The sequence below is a fragment of the Phaseolus vulgaris genome, chromosome 8, assembly GCF_000499845.2.
Source record: "Phaseolus vulgaris cultivar G19833 chromosome 8, P. vulgaris v2.0, whole genome shotgun sequence".
Classification (NCBI taxonomy): Eukaryota; Viridiplantae; Streptophyta; class Magnoliopsida; order Fabales; family Fabaceae; genus Phaseolus; species Phaseolus vulgaris.
The window spans coordinates 7,555,518-7,572,068 of record NC_023752.2 but is presented as its reverse complement, the minus strand read 5'-3'; the positions used below and the strand labels follow the sequence as shown (position 1 = coordinate 7,572,068).

Sequence of the window (16,551 nt, the reverse complement as noted above, 5' to 3'; positions counted from 1 at the left end):
TGTCATTGGTGTAAATCTCTCTATAAATCTGTTTTTCATTTTTTTTTTTTTTTTTGTTTTCTTAGAACGAGTAGAAACATAGGCCCTATGAGTCCTAGGTATGATCTTCTATTCCCTAGTTTATATTTTTTTATACTTTTCTTTGATCTGAGATCCTGCAATTAATGGAAAATTGAATGCTTTGGGACAATGGCTATGGTGCACCATCTTATTAGGTGGTTTATGGTGCACCACTAGATTGACTTGATCTCTACACCATAACATAACTTTCTTCCTCTCTAGTACCATTTGTCACTGCCGACCACTGTTTGTTGTCAGAAACGTTTTCCTGCAATATTGTATCTTCCTCACCATGTTCTTCCTCCATTTGTAACCCCTCATTGTACCATTTTCCTCCACCAAAGAAAATTCAAGAACCCTCACTGTCTCTTTCCTCTCATCCCAAAATAGCAATCAACCTCAACAAATCTCTTGAGCCTTGAGCAAGTTCACCCCTCTTTCTCCCTGCTTGTTGTTACTTGATAAGATGGTATGGGTTTGTTTCCCCTCATCCTGCTTCTATTTGTATAACTATTGAATCAAATAGGATTTATTATAGCTTAGGTTAATGTCACATGACAACCATACAAGTTTGTTTTCTCTTATCTACCAATGTAGCATAAGTCAAAATATATAATTTGAAAATTGAGATTTTTACTTTGGTAGTATGTTTTTTTTTTACTTAAGTATGTTTTAAGTTTATGCAATTTAATTCCTTTTGACTTTAATCCTTATAGTTTCTTTTGTTGATTTTAGATTTCTTCTCATCATTAACCATTATTAGCTTTTGCATTAAATAGAAAATATGAAGAAAATTAAAGTAAAAATAAATAAATAAAGATAATTAGGTTATCTTAGATGCATAATTCAATTAAATGGTGTATTTCTATCTTAAATAAATCAATAGCATATTATATATAATTTTTTAATATACTATTAACAGTGTTTTTTTTTAATCTTTTTAATAGTAGTTTACTTTTTAACATTGCGATTTAAAAAACCTATAATTTATTAGATGTTAGAATGTTCATAACAATAATAAGAATTTATTTTTTTTATCTTCTCAGTCTATAAGTCAAGTAATATTTTTCATAATATATTAAATATATTTTGTTATTAATATTTATTAATACATTCACTCTATTATGTAATGTAAAATAAAAGTAATATATTTAACTAATTTCTTTAAATAATGTATTAATAAAAGTGATGATTATTTAATACTCAATGCAGTGGTATAGAGGGTTTAAGATCATTAACACGAGGTCTTAGAGGGTCATCATACTTAAAATTTAATAATCTAAATTTTAAATTAATTCAAATATTTATTATTTGATGAGTGAATGAAAAGATAATTGTTTAACTTTAAAGTTTTAATTGAAGCTTCTGGATGAAGACTATATATACTATGTCAACATTAGCTGGAATAAATCCTTTTCCTTATTCTAAGACACAAGTGTTAGGTTAGTGTATAAAGTAAGAATCTTGTGGAAGTTTTATGAACATTAAAGACCATAAATTATGTGGTTCAACATATTCCTAATGTGAATGCTCTGAATAAAATTAATGGTATTGGGTTCCCTTCTATCTTGTGTGCATAAAAATTCTCTCAAACTCAAATTACAGCCTTCAAAATCTTATTCGGACTGTAGCTAAATTTATAATTAAATTAACTTAAAGTTTGATTACTCATTATTCAGACTAAAACGAATAGCTCATTCCGCTGTTGATCAACCCCTGATACAACTTTCGCCTGTAATTTTCACGTAATTCAGTCATGAAGATTATAATGGTCAATCTTCTATAATGATCCTTACTTCCTAATGGTACTTTTTTGTGAAGAGGGGTATATTTGTGAATGTTTTTCAAAGTGTGCAGATGGCTCCTATGACTTGATCAAATAAAAAGTTTAATATTACTGTTTAGAGTAGCTATATTTGATCATAATGTTAATTAAAAACATTACACAGAGATGAACAAGAAAAATTCCTGATTCAAATATAATTCGGCACAATAAAGTGTCAAAATGGCATTAATTAGTGTACTGTCATCTGCAGACTGAAATGGGAAACTCTTAAAGAACAAAACCACCTCACATATGATGTATGTGGAGGGATGAAACCTTGAATTATTTGAGCTGTATAATCTACAGCATTCCCTGTATTTTTGCAAAATATTATAACTCTTGTATTGGTTCCTATTTATCAACTACTTCTATGAGAGTCTGCTCATAGTCGCTGGGAGCCTCAAATCCATGAAGATTGATCACAGTTGCAGCAACGTTGGCCAACCCACCTGATGGAACATCATTGCGGAATCTGACACCCGAGCTCAATCCAGGACCTCCAATAGCAATTGGCACCTTAACCAAAATTAGAACCAAAAATGAGATTTAGAACCAAAATTATGACAATGTCGTAACAAAAGTCAGATTCAGTTCCTTTTGTATTTTTGGCCTCATTTTCTAATCAGAATTAGAGTTTCATTTCGGTTTATAATTGTATTTGTGGAGATCCTACAAGTTATCCAAAGCTCTTTGAAAGTTGACAGTAGAGAATATTGTAATTCATGTGAACTTGTAATCAGTGACTGACAAAATTTGTAAAACTTACGGGCTCAAGAGTATGGGAAGTAAGAATCTGGACTTTTCCATCCTTTAGAAGTGGTTTTCCAGATTTATCCCTCTTCACCATATCCTCTGCATTTCCATGGTCAGCTGTGACAACATAGATTCCACCCACTTGCTCTATTGCATCAAGAATCATCTGTACATTTACACATGTAAATATACATTAATCAATACAATAAAACTTTGTTTTAGTGAAATAAGGAATTCCCAAAATGTCAGCTATAGTTTAAAAAGATTACAACAAAGTTCTAGTTACACAAATGCTCCAACAAATGTGAAAATTAAGCTTCGTACCTTCACAGCCTCATCAGCAGCCTTGCAAGCCACAACTGTTGCCTCAATGTCACCTGTATGACCCACCATGTCACCATTTGGTAGGTTGACACGTACCTACACGACAGATAAAATAAAAGAGTAAATAACAGACCATGATTCCCAAAAATCACCTGATAAACCATTTAATTACCTGATCAAAATTCCTGCTAAGAATAGCATCCCTAGCCTTTTCAGCAATTTGCAATGCTTTCATGTTTGGTTTTTCATTGAATGTAATCCCAGAGTCGCTAGGAATTTCCACATATTTCTCCAATTCTGCATTAAAATATCCAGACCGGTTTCCATTCCAGAAAAATGTGACGTGACCAAATTTAACAGTCTCACTGTTGACAAAAAAAATTCACACATAAGGTAAGTACTAGACATAGTACTAGACAATGAAGAGCACACAAGGTAAACATAATGTCACAATGGAAATAAAGGACTCTCAAATGAGGAACATTTGTTCCCTAGGTAAACAACATGAACACAGTGACTTCTCATGTGTTACAGTTACACAGTTCCATCATTCACCATCAAGAACAAAATAAGCAGGTAGAAATATTATGGATTTCCATAAATTACAATATTACAAAAAAACCCTATTAATGATTTGAACAGAGACAATTTACCTGCAAGCAAAAGTCCGAATACCATTCTTCACTAAATATTCACCAGAAGTCCTGTCAATCTCTGGTGGAGAAACAAGGTAATGACTTGGAAGTTTCAATTCACCATCATATTCAAGCATTCCAGCATACCGGATTTTTGGAACACGAACTCTATCAAATTTGTCAAAATTTTCATATTCAAGAGACTTGGCAATCATGACCATACGATCAGCTCGGAAATTGAATGTAACTACAGCATCACCATCGACAATCGGACCAACAGGTTTCCCGCTCTCATCAACAATAACAAAAGGAGGCAGATACTGGTCATTGGCCTTTGGTTCTGCCCTCAGCTTCTTGACAGCTTCAAGAGCATTTGTAAACTTATAAGGGGCTTCACCAAGAACTTGAGCATCCCACCCCCGTTTCACAACATTCCAGTCATTCTGCAGTTTGTTTTGAAAACAGTGAATCATAAGTACTAGAAATACACAAATAAGAAAAGAAAAAGTCAACCATATTTATTTGCTGTATAGAACGATATGAAATTGAACTGCAAGTTAACCATAAAAAGGCAGTTTTATTACTATGAATAAGCAACTAAAAGAAATTAAATAATAAAAGATTTAAAAGCAAATTATTTTGTTTTTCTTTGTCAAATTTCAGAGGTAATATGGCACTGCAACAGTGAATCTCAATAGACAGAATAAAATTGGTAGGAGTACGACACATGGCTGCACAAAATCAGTGACAGACTTGTTAAAAAGTTCAATGATGTAGGTTATGTAGCAGTATAAGATGTTACAATACAAAGCTAAATTTGAAGTGACCCAATAGAATGGTCAGAGTACATCTAATGAATACTATAATTGACCAAAACATTTTCAAATTTAGAGAGAAGTTAAATGAAGAAACAATTAACATATGTAATCAGGCACCACAAATTGAAGGCCATTTCCAAGTAACTATATACCTCATAGCGATCCATTGAGACATTCATACGACCTCCACCTGATGCTATCTTAGCATCAATGCCCTTCTCCTGCAATTTTGCAAGATCATTTTCAAGGGTTTCAACAAACTCCACACTTGAGCCATCCAAAACATCACGACCATCTGTAAGAATATGGACACGGACTCTTTTAACACCTCGCTCACCAACTCCTTTAAGCAACAACTGTACAAAAATAGCTAGTTAGAAAGAATGAGTTGTATACACATGAAGGAAAAACAGCTTCAACCCCAAATAATCACCTGCAACTGATCAAGTCTGGAGTGAACTCCACCATCACTCAATAACCCAATGAGATGCAATGTGCCATTTGCAAAACTTTCCTTTATGTAATTAAAACCTTCTCCTTCAAAAAATTTTCCAGTGGCCAGAGCAATGTCGACAAGCTTGGCACTAAAAGGAACAATCACAGATCAAAATGTATCAATCATCACACAGCTAGGGATAATGTTGAAGCAAGAAAAAGAGACTCAATGGTATAGCTCAAAGGGAAGGCCATAACTAAACATTTCAAGGTGGTAAGCAACAATTATAAATCCCAATTCCACTGAAGAAATCAACTGAAATACTAACTAAACACTGTGAACCCAAACTTAATACAAATTCCTTGGGAAAAGTGACACAACAATACAAAACCACAACCATGTTCCGTATTGCATCCTAAAACAAGAGTACACAAGTGTCTGAAGCACATTTAACCCTATTGATCACATACATCTATGATAATCTAAGAAACAATGCAGAACAAAGCAATGTTTTGTTCAATCCAAGACATAAAAAATGGCAGGCACAGCAAAACAAATACAAATGTTCACAAGCGGAACAAAGCAAAAAATTTAGTTTTTCAAACATCAATTAGTTTAAAAAATGGTATGCGACAGCGATTTCAGCTGTGGCTGCATTGGCAGATCTGTCCGCAATTTCTAGCAATATAGAAAAGAAAAGAAAAAACACTACAGCACGCAACCTCAGTTCAAAACCTTGGTAGTAACAAGTACATAGGGGCTAATAGATGAAAAAGAGAGGCTAATTTTAGTTTACCCCTGAGCAAATATGCGACCAGCTCCAAGGGCATTGTGACCAACTTCACTATTTCCCATGTCATCTTCTGTTGGAAGGCCTACAGCGGTACCGTGAGCCCTAACCAATCTCCACAGTTCAGGGGCACCCTGTAATACAATAACAGTCCTGATTAATGTCATCTAACCCAAAAAGAAAGATCTTTTTTCGCCTCTCACTGATATCTTCCTTTGGAGGCAACCCTCAAAACTATCATATCCAACGGATATTCGAACCTTGGTTCGTCACTTCGTAAAGGACTGGTCACTATTGCTACACCCAACCCCCCATCGGTTAAATAACAACAGATCTTTGAAATCTATAAACAAAGATTGGATCCAAAAATGGTAAAAATTGAACCTTTTTAAGAGAATCCATGCATGGTGTCTCAGCGGTAGCGATGCAGTTATACTCGTTGGGCTTGGCCTCTCCCCAACCATCCAACACCACCACAGCCACTGTCTTCCCCTTTGGGAGCTTTGGATGATCCGCCAATTTCCATGAGACACCTGAGCTACCCATCTGCGCTTTCTCCCTTTTTTTCTCCTATCAGATTCAGATTCAATGGCAAAACCAAATACAAATCATTCGCATAAACAAATAATCACTCATCACCCATCTGGGTCATGGTCATTTCTTTTTCCTATCAGATTCAATGGCAAATCTAGATGAACAAAATTCAGACACACTGATAATCATTCATGCTATGAAATAAACGCCACAGTGCTACGATGTTACAGAAGACAAACTGTACATACCTGTTTGTTTCTCGGTGTCAGCCGCAACTAACAACACAAATGTCACAAAAGGTAACCTAACAAGACCGAACTGTTTTGTGTGGTTTGGTTTATTTATAAATACAAGTTTCTTGGTAGAGTCCAGTAGAGTCGCTATTATTTTTTTCTTTATTGGAAAAAAGGTAGCACGTGAATCCTGAGAGAAGTTTACGAATAACCACGAGAACATGAGAAGAAAAAGGAAATACTAAAAGATTTTACTTTAAATATATTAATGAAAAAAAGTTTATACAGTGTTATTAATTTTCAATATTAAATTGTTGTTTTTACAATAATTCGTTTAAAAGTCTTAGTTGGATTTATTTGTAACATATTGAAATAAGCCTACAAATATAAAAAAAAAAAAAAAATGAATAGCCACACAAAAAATAACCATATATGAGTTAAATTTCATTTGTTTTATACGAATATATAAAAAGTGTTATATTAACTTGTTTGTATTTTTAAATGATTATTAGGATTTAACTTTGGATTAATCCTTTTGAAAAGCCTTACAAATGTACAAATTATTTGGGTTTAATTCATTCTTAATATAAAACACTTGGATGAACTACTAAAAAAACAATTAGATGTAAGAAAAAAACTAACTAATTGTTATATTAACTAATTCTTATATTAATTAATCGGGAAATGATTGATGATATTATTATGAAAATAAACACTTTAATTGTTATTATTTTGAAGATAAAAGATATAATTGTTATTATTTAGTTTGTGGTATTATTCTGATGAAAAATTCTATAAATAAAGGATGATCTCAAAAAATAAAAAAGATATTTATGTAATACTTATATTTTATGATTTTACTAATTTTATCGTGAGAGTATTATTAACAGGTGAAGTTTTTCTCATTTCACTATGATTTTTAAGCATTTAAAAGCTGCAATTACTAATAATTATCTCGAAGATTACAACATTGTCAACTTTAGAATATAAATATTTAGTGACTAAAATTTTGGTAATTAATTAGATATAAATTTAGAAATTATTCATCATATACTAATTTAGATATCAATAAATGTTTTAGTCTTTATAATAATACCTAATTTAACAATTAATTATTTTTTATCTTTAAAATTAATTTTTATTTAATAATTTTTTAATCATTAATTAAACTAAAATAATCTTAAATTCGTTTGAAAGAATAAAATTATCTACCTTTTATTCTTTTTCAATTCTTATAAAAAAAATATTCTCATCATATTCTCTTAGCCAATGTAAATAGATATCTTAATATAATGTTCGGAAAACGGTTAAATTTATATATAATGAATAATATATTGTTTTATTTTCTTTAATTTTTGTTTTAAATTACTCTGTGTAAATAAATTTATAAATGTCTAAATTACTTTATATTAAAAGAAGTTTATTAAATTTTTAAATTATATTTTGGTTAATTTTAAAATGGAATATTCGTTAAGATGTTTGGTATATTCCTGAAGCATGAAAACAGCGACGGTATTTTCAAATGCAGATCAGCGTGCTCCATTACTTTATGCTGCCGTGGGTTTGCAAACAGCGTCATTCTCCATGCTTTCTTTCTTTTTTACAAATAGGTATTAACATTAATTTTAGAAAACTATTTTTTACCATATCATATAAAAAATAATAAATTAAATTAATTAATTATGTACAATAATGAATCTTTAATGTTTAAATGATGAGATTTATTTTAAAACATTTTCGGTCAAAACATAATAGGGCCACTTTGTATATAAAAATATAAGTACAAAAGTAAATATAAATTAATTATAAATGCAGTAATAAATATTTCATATTTATATAATGATAATATTTTCAAAACAGTTTTAACAGATTTGATGGTTTTGGACTTGTGCAGATAATTTGAAAGGAAAAGTAATGAGTAAAAAGGTCAATTTTCTTGCTCATTTATGGGAAAACGTGCCCATTTTAAACTAAAATTTATTATGTCAGATACCACTCTTTCTCACTCCTTTTATAGAAAACTTATGTTTCTATTACATCTTGGATTTTAAACATATTCTAAACTTATTGTAGTTCGATTCAGTCTATTTTAAAAGATTTTAAAAAGTGAAAATATATTTTTAAAATTTAAATCATATTATGAAAATAATTTTAATTTTAATATAATTATTTAATATATATATATAATACATGTTTATATTTTAATAAAATATTTTTTTGAAATAATAAGTTTTATCATATAAAACAAGTTAACCCATAAATTTACGGATAAACTCAATCTAAGTTCATTTAAGTTACATACTAAACGGATTAGGTGAATAATGACTTAAAATAATTTAGATAATAATTTTTTTATTTACTTGATAAGTTCGTGTGTGAGCTTTTAGGTTAACATGTTATCAAACTTATTTTAACAAATTTATACATATTAAGTTTTTTCTCTCATCAAAATATATTAAGAAATTAATTTTAAATTTAACTCAACTTTATCAAACCGGTTTGTATCTTATAATTTTATAGGTATGTCATAGTTAAGTGCAAAATAATATAATAACATTAATAAAATATGTATACTATTGATATTCAACACAAAATTATCGAGGATACAATTTACTTACAGACATCTCATTGTTTGAGGTTGATTGTCTTAAATTTGATTCATATGCAACAATTGGATTTGTTTCCCGATTCAAAGAAAATGTTGGTTCTACAGGAGAAGGCAATTCAACTAAGTGACCATTGAGATATGAGACAATAGTCAACATTGTAGGTCTAACATCTGGATTTTCTTGAACGCATAATAAACCAATCTTAACACATCTGATGACTTCAATATTAGAATGATTTTCTTTCAACCTTGGATCTAATGTACTCAATGGCGTTTCATCCCTCCAATGCTCCCAAACCTGTAACAATTGGTAAGCTTAGACAAATCATTTCCATTTTTAGGTTTTAAAACTGATTTCATTTATACATTAAGCATAAATGATAATAGATAGAATAAAAATATGGCAAAATGATATTGTACTCACAAAATTTAAAAGACAATTAACAATACGATGTGGTTCATATGAACCTATGTTCTTTCTTCCACTAATAATCTCGAGAACCATAACTCCAAAACTGTAAACATCTAATTTCTCAGAAAATTGTCCAAACACAGCATACTCTGGAGACATATAACCACTGCAAAATTAGGAAAAATGATAAATAATCGTGAGCATGTTGTACAAGGGACGATAAATGTAGGAATAGATATTGAAAACTTACTATGTTCCAGTAATTCTCTTTGTACTTCCTTCTTGTTGATCTTTTTCAACAATTCTAGCAAGACCAAAATCTGAAATTTTTGGATTCATATTTTCATCTAATAGTATATTACTAGGTTTGAGATCACGATGTATAACTTTAAGTCGAGAATGATCATGTAAATATAGAATTCCTTTAGCAATCCCTTCTATTATCTTGTAACGCTCAGGCCAGGTCAAAAACTTTTCTTGTTTAGTATCTACAAAATATTCATTACATGAGAAAATTAAGTGATATATGTTTCACATTCAATCCTTAAAGCATGTTAAACTTATAAAGAAACTAAAGAGAAATGAAAAGAATCAAACCAAATAAGAAGTAGTCCAAGCTCTTGTGTGTCACGTATTCATAGATAAGTATTTTCTCTTCCTCATTAACACAAAATCCCATGAAAGTCACTAAATTTCTATGTTGGAGTTTGGATATCAACAAAACCTCATTTTTGAACTCCTCTAAACCTTGTTTGGAATTTCTTGAAAGTCTTTTTACAGCTATAGAGGTTCCATCAATAAGAATGCCCTGAAAAAATGGATAATTATTTATGTTAAAAGTCAGAGCATATAATAAAAATAAAGTACAATTTTTCTTACCTTGTAAACTTCTCCAAATCCACCTTTCCCTATCTTATTGTCATCTGCAAAGTTGTTCGTTGCTGCTTCAATTAGTGCCAGATTGAACTGCAGTGACTCGATTGTGGAACTTCCAAGTCCAACTGGAAAAAAACTTCAGTCATTAAACCAAGTTTGTGAACTTCCTTAAGTTTTCTAAATGAAAAGTAAATATTAGAGTTCCCTTTTACTCACAATTTTCTCTGAGAATAACTTTATTACTCTTTTTTGTTTTTCTTCGCATCAAACTATAACAAATGCCAAAAAGTAGTCCCAATAAAATGATAATGGAAATAAGGATCAAGATAATAGTTCGTGTTTGATCTTTTCCTGTGTCAAAAGAGAAGTCACTTGTTAAAAATATATAAACTACAAATATTGTTGATGGAAATACTACAAATATTGTTGATGAAAATAAATTCTTCATGCCAACAACTATTAGTTGGTCCAATTAAGTTCGTCATATTTTTAATATTGTGAATTGAAAAATATGATTTGAATAAGGGTAATCATGAATTGGATTTTGGATAATCCAATCTAAATATTTGGATCAAATTTATAATTCAAATATGTACTTTTTTATAAAATTAATTTGAATATTCAAATCCAAATATTTGGTTTGGATTTTAAATTCAAATCCATATTTTTCTATAAAAAAAGTGAATTGTATTTTAAATCCAATTCATATTTTTTTAAAAAAAATTAACATAAAATTAATATAATAATATGTAAAAAAGTTAAATATTATATACATATTAAAAATATAATAAAATTATAATTTATTAATAGAAAAAAATAAAAATAACATAATAATTTTAGCATTAAAATACACCTACTTATAATACTTTAATTAAACTTTAAAATATTATATCCATTTATTATATTTATTATGTATTTTAAAACTTATAAATATTGGAGCCAATAAAATTCTAAAGAAAAAACTTGATCTCACCTTTGAATGGCTAGCTAGATTCTATAAAAAATATCATGTCATTAACAAAACCTATAGACTAATATTATGATTATGATAATGATGACTATAAAATATTATGACTAAGAAAAAAAGTTATCATTAAAAATGTTATCATATATGATAATGATAACAAAGTACCCAATAAAACATATGTGAACTTTATTGTTGTAAAGTAGTTGTACACGAAGGTCAAACTAATATTTAGAATTATTTTTTATAGTCCATTTTTTAAACAAATCACTCATCCTTTTTTTATTTCAAAAAATACCTTAAAAAAACCCTTTAATACACCATCCATCGTTCACAAAACAACACCTCATTCCTCCATTACAAGTCACATCCTCACCTCACTCAATGAAACAAGCCCTACTACCACCATAAAATCTAAATTCATTGATTTCCATTAACAACAGTTTTAATTTACGAAAAATCAAATATCCCCTAAATTTAAATATATACAAACAAGTTACTGGTCATCTAGAACTAGACTAAGTTTCACATTCAAAACTTTGCAAATCTACATATTAGAGTCTAAAGAAAATAATAACATTCGTATCAAAATGGAAAAAAAATGATTGGAACTTTTTTACCAATTATCATCGAACAATTATCTGCACATTCAATATTTTTTTGACATTTATATGGAAACAAAACAAAATAATACTTATTGATTCGCTCGGCCTATTGTGCCATTTATGCTAGGAATCTTCAATATTTTTGTGACATTTATATGGAAACAAAATAAAATAATAGTTATTGAAAAAAGCAAAATTAAGTTCAGAAAACTTCATGGTTAGCTTTGATTCGGAGTATATGAAATCATATAAACATAATCGCTTTTAGTGGAAGCACTACAAGAAAATCATCAAATAGAAACTAATTTTTAGACATCAAAATAATTAGTTGTAATAGTAACTAAATTAGAGACCATTTTAAAAACTAAAATAAAAATTGGTTTCTAAATTAGTTTTTATTATTGTTAAATAGTTCCTAAATTGATATCTAATTAGTAACCAAGGTTTTAACTACCAATTATTTAGTTTCTAAATTTGGTCTCTAAAACCTTGGTTCCTAATTAGATACCAATTAGAAACTATTTAACAATAATAGAAACTAATTTAGAAACCAATTTTTGTTTTAGTTTATAAAATGATATCTAATTTAGTTACTATTGCAACTAATTATTTTGGTATCTAAAATATAATTTCTATTTCATGATTTTCTTGTAGTGAATGGTTGATGAGGAAGAACTGATATATGTTGTGGATGAAATATAAACTGTTGGTTTTCTCTTTCTCAAATTAGCTATTGTGTCCAAATCTTGGCTTAAAACAATTAAATAACTTAAATCTATATCAATATTTGTACCAGGATCTTATATATAATCTTCTATGGTATCTTTTTATTATGATACACGCGTTTTGAATTTGTCCTCCATCCTTTTTTTTTTAAAAAAACTTAATTTTTGACTTTTGGAATATTTTCATGATTTTCACTTGAGCTAGCTGATTGATGTGGAAGGTACATTTGCTGCAGGTGTGGACAACAACACTTTGCAGCAGTAAAGCAGGGTGATTAGGTGCACCACATGCATGGGAAATACACTTTTAGAAGAGTTTGTGGTGATTCATGAAGCACAAAATTAACTGCAAAATGAAAAGGAATGCTCTTAAGAAGCAAAACTCACTGGTTGTCACTAAATGGTGGTTTTGATATGCAGGGTTGTATGATACTTGTAGCCCTAATTGTGGGATCATTTGTGTGTTGTGTGTGTTACTGTGGACTTATGCAATTCAATTGTATCTGTTTAAACATCTATATTGTGTGAATGTGTAATTAGAAACATGGATTTGGTGTATGGTTAGAGGGTTAAGGTTTATCTTTAGCAACTGAGTGGATCTTGTCTCATTTTAATGAGTGGTCACTAAAAATCAAAATACATTCATTTGACACCATTAAAAAAATAAAAGTATTCATTTATTCTTTAATTTAAAATCTTAATATATATTATTATGTTATAAAAGTTAATTGTTAAGTGAGTTTATTTGTTTAGGGTTGCGAAAGGTTCAGGGTGCAAATTAATGAGAGGTGATCAGTTTTGTTTCTTTCTTTTGCATGGAGCATGGAGAATGATGTGTAAAAAACTATGGCAAGAAGCTAAGTGAGTTGTTCCTGGAGGGGTTTGACTCTAGATCCTTGCCAAAAAAGTTATTTGTAAGGCAAGTCCATGAAACCCTTTTTAAACACTCAACCAGAATCAAAGTATAATTATGCTAGATGATGCAACAAAAGAAAATTAGTTGGACTGATAATTAGAAACATGAGCATAAATTATATGTAAAAGAAGGTGAAACCTTCTTTCTACTTGTTCTGACTTCACGTTTGTTAACAACATATTAGACTCATATTTTCCTAAACATGAAATTTTTAATGTATCTGAAGAAGTCTTTGTTCAAAATACTAATGAAAAGAAATTATACCTCTATCCTCTTTCTAGTGCCTATATTTCAAGGTCACGACTACAAGAAGAAGATGAAGAAGAAGAAGAAAAACCTGGTGATGGAACGAGTGTTTTTGGTGGAATATTATCCGTGACGAGGCCATAGAAAGGGTACATCTCATACCAAATGTTACAACTCGGAAAAATAACTCTTGCTCCTTGTTTTCCATCACAGCACGTTGGAAGAATCTTTATTCCTTCAGCAAGACAAGTTCTGCAGTTTTGCGGTGACAAATCTTGTGTGCACTGAGCGAGAGCGTAAAGGGTCTGAGAACGAGACAAGTTTGCTTCCTTTGTTGAGAACCTTGCTTCCGAATCCGCTGCTGCTTCTGCAGTTTGGTTCATTGTATTGCGCAAGAAGTTCATGAAGCTAATTGTGGAGTTGGAGGAGACATTGTTATTGTTAAACAAAGCATATTCTGGAGATGTAGCCACGATGGAGAAGAAAGACACGTTGGAATACCGAAGCTTGCATTCAGCGTACCACATAAAACCCTCTATGGACTGGTTACATTCTGGGTCTGTAGATAACTTCTGGGTTGCGTTCCCCACGCATTGTTTGCACAGGCGTAAGGGTATGTCACCCCTACACATGAACATACCATACACGCTACTGTTTCCGCCAAGGATCGTGGTGTTGTAGAATAATTTAGCAGAAGCGTTGGAAGTGAAGGAAGAGAAAAGGGTTATCAAGTTGTTTTGATAGGTGCTGGGCAAAGATATGTTTGCACTGCAGTTTTGGTGCTCAAAATAAACCCTGTCCTCATTCTGTGCTTTAGTGGTTGGGAAGTTGAAGAAGGTAATAACAAGGATACAACAAAAGATACGAAAGATGAGGTTGTTGGAAGGCATGGTTATGATCATGTTCAAGGATGGATGGTTTATGATCTTCAATGTTCAGAGTTTCTTCTGTGTTGTTGTAATAGAAAATATAGGAGAAGGTGAAAGTTCGAAAATTGTGAGGGATTCGCATGGGAATGCATTTGCAAGTCAATGAACAGGCAAGTCAAAGTCAACCACTCATCATGTCTCTGTCGTTTGTGATGATCTTAAGTTCTTATAATTTATTTGTACATTATCAGTTGAAAATGAAGGTCTGGCCTGAAGTTGGAAAATGTCAAAATTCAGTTGAAAATGAATGTCTGGCCGAAAGTTGGAAAATGTCAAAAAAATGAGACAAGAATTATAAAAATGTTAATTTTACAAGAGATGCGTTGGGAGCATGATGTCTGCTTGTTCCAACAATGGATGATATAAAATAATTATTTAATTAATATGTTTATAAGAAACTTTTCAATAAAAAAAGTTGTTAAATAACAAATGATTTCAACTAATTTAAAAATAAAAAATAATTAATCATTATAATACTATTTTATAAACTAAAAAATATTAATATTTAGAATAATATTTATTATTAATAAAAATTATATTAATATTTATTATTAATAAAAATTTATAAAGTAATTTTTTTAATTTATAAAATAATATTTAATTTACTCAATGACTATTTTTTTAAAATTAATTGATATTTAATAATCTTTTATGATACTCACAAATAAAAAATATATATTTAGAACTTTGAGCTTGGAAACAGTACAAAATGTGATCAATGGTCGTTCTAAATTTCATTTTGATGTATATATATCTTGCACACCATATAGATTGTATTACATGGTGATGCTCAAAATCCTTCTATCCCTCAAAAGTGAGGTTGTTATCACATTGATCAAGGATTTAAAACAACGAAGTTTCAGAATCTAATCATCAATGTAAAATTTTAAGAAAAGAAGCATTAAATAATAGGAAAATAATGAGCATGCATTTTTCTGTGATATCGAAACTCTGTACTATAACGTGGAAGATGATAAAAACGCACAAATTTCATTTTTTTCATGTGACACAATTCCTTCATTCCTTTTTCTAAGGTGACATGCTTCTATTTTACTTCATTTCTATCTTCTTTCTACATTCCCTTAAATGATAAAAGAAGATTTAACCAATACATATAGTTGTTTTCACATATTATGGTTTTTATTATATTAATTATTATCATTATTATTAGTATTCATATTTGTAATATTATTATTTATTATTTTTTAATTAAATTTTAAATAAGTTACCTACAGTTTTTTTTTAATTAAATTTTTAATAAATTATATACAAATATAATTTGTACGTAACATGTTTAGTTATTTTTTAATTAAATTTAAATAAGTTACGTACGAGAAATCTGTATCTAACACTTTTGTTTTAATTTATATTACGGATATAATATTTATATAACAATTTTTGTTACTTTTAATTAAATTTAAAATAAGTTACATATGGATATTTAATTCATATGTAATATTTTTATTTTTAATTAATTTTTTAATACATTATGTATGGATATAATTCATATATAATATTTTTTATTATTTTTTGATTAAAATTGAAATTATATACTAATTATATCTGTATATAATTTTTTTTTAATTCATTATTATTGGATTGAGATTAATCAATCGTGATTAAGATGTATTATTTAGTTTTTTATATATTTTTTGATTTTAATACATTTTGAACATAACGAAATTTCAAGACTTCTAAAACTCTTCCGACCAGTACAATTAAATTTAAAATTAATTATCACATCAATATCTAAAGCAATAAAAAATAAATTTTAACTCTATAAAATAAAATAGCATAACAAAATGGCTTATAAAAAATAAATTTTAAATAAAATACACTGGTTTTTAATCCGAGAAGTAAGC

General features: G+C 29.3%; 2 protein-coding genes across 2 annotated transcripts; both read right to left on the bottom strand.

The window, feature by feature from the left end:
* Positions 1 to 2,012: 2,012 nt before the first annotated feature.
* On the bottom strand, positions 2,013 to 6,613 carry LOC137823628 (2,3-bisphosphoglycerate-independent phosphoglycerate mutase). The gene is made up of 10 exons (XM_068628837.1): positions 6,424 to 6,613; positions 6,026 to 6,211; positions 5,648 to 5,775; positions 4,849 to 4,999; positions 4,568 to 4,771; positions 3,616 to 4,040; positions 3,135 to 3,327; positions 2,963 to 3,058; positions 2,652 to 2,804; positions 2,013 to 2,401 (listed from the first exon to the last, which is right to left on the bottom strand). The coding sequence occupies exons 2-10, from the start codon at positions 6,185 to 6,187 to the stop codon at positions 2,237 to 2,239; spliced, it is 1,677 nt and encodes a 558-aa protein (XP_068484938.1). The 5' UTR covers positions 6,188 to 6,211; positions 6,424 to 6,613; the 3' UTR covers positions 2,013 to 2,236.
* A 2,351-nt stretch (positions 6,614 to 8,964) lies between these two features.
* Positions 8,965 to 14,820, bottom strand: LOC137826233 (cysteine-rich receptor-like protein kinase 25). Its single transcript, XM_068632121.1, has 7 exons — positions 13,852 to 14,820; positions 10,521 to 10,655; positions 10,308 to 10,429; positions 10,026 to 10,236; positions 9,679 to 9,916; positions 9,441 to 9,594; positions 8,965 to 9,314 (listed from the first exon to the last, which is right to left on the bottom strand). Exons 1-7 carry the CDS (start codon positions 14,660 to 14,662, stop codon positions 9,003 to 9,005), a joined length of 1,983 nt encoding a protein of 660 aa, XP_068488222.1. The 5' UTR covers positions 14,663 to 14,820; the 3' UTR covers positions 8,965 to 9,002.
* Between the last annotated feature and the right edge of the window lie 1,731 nt (positions 14,821 to 16,551).

What these genes read in the sequence shown, in the direction of transcription:
- LOC137823628 (XM_068628837.1), bottom strand. Translation starts at nt 6,187, where the DNA reads ATGGGTAGCTCAGGTGTCTCATGGAAATTGGCGGATCATCCAAAGCTC. An exon ending in GCATGGATTCTCTTAAAAAG is followed by an intron (nt 5,776 to 6,025) that starts GTTCAATTTTTA and finishes ATTGTATTACAG; the next exon opens with GGTGCCCCTGAACTGTGGAG. An exon ending in CTGCTGATGAGGCTGTGAAG is followed by an intron (nt 2,805 to 2,962) that starts GTACGAAGCTTA and finishes GTAAATGTACAG; the next exon opens with ATGATTCTTGATGCAATAGA.
- LOC137826233 (XM_068632121.1), bottom strand. Translation starts at nt 14,662, where the DNA reads ATGATCATAACCATGCCTTCCAACAACCTCATCTTTCGTATCTTTTGT. An exon ending in GATTTGGAGAAGTTTACAAG is followed by an intron (nt 10,237 to 10,307) that starts GTAAGAAAAATT and finishes CCATTTTTTCAG; the next exon opens with GGCATTCTTATTGATGGAAC. An exon ending in AAGAGAATTACTGGAACATA is followed by an intron (nt 9,595 to 9,678) that starts GTAAGTTTTCAA and finishes CTAATTTTGCAG; the next exon opens with TGGTTATATGTCTCCAGAGT.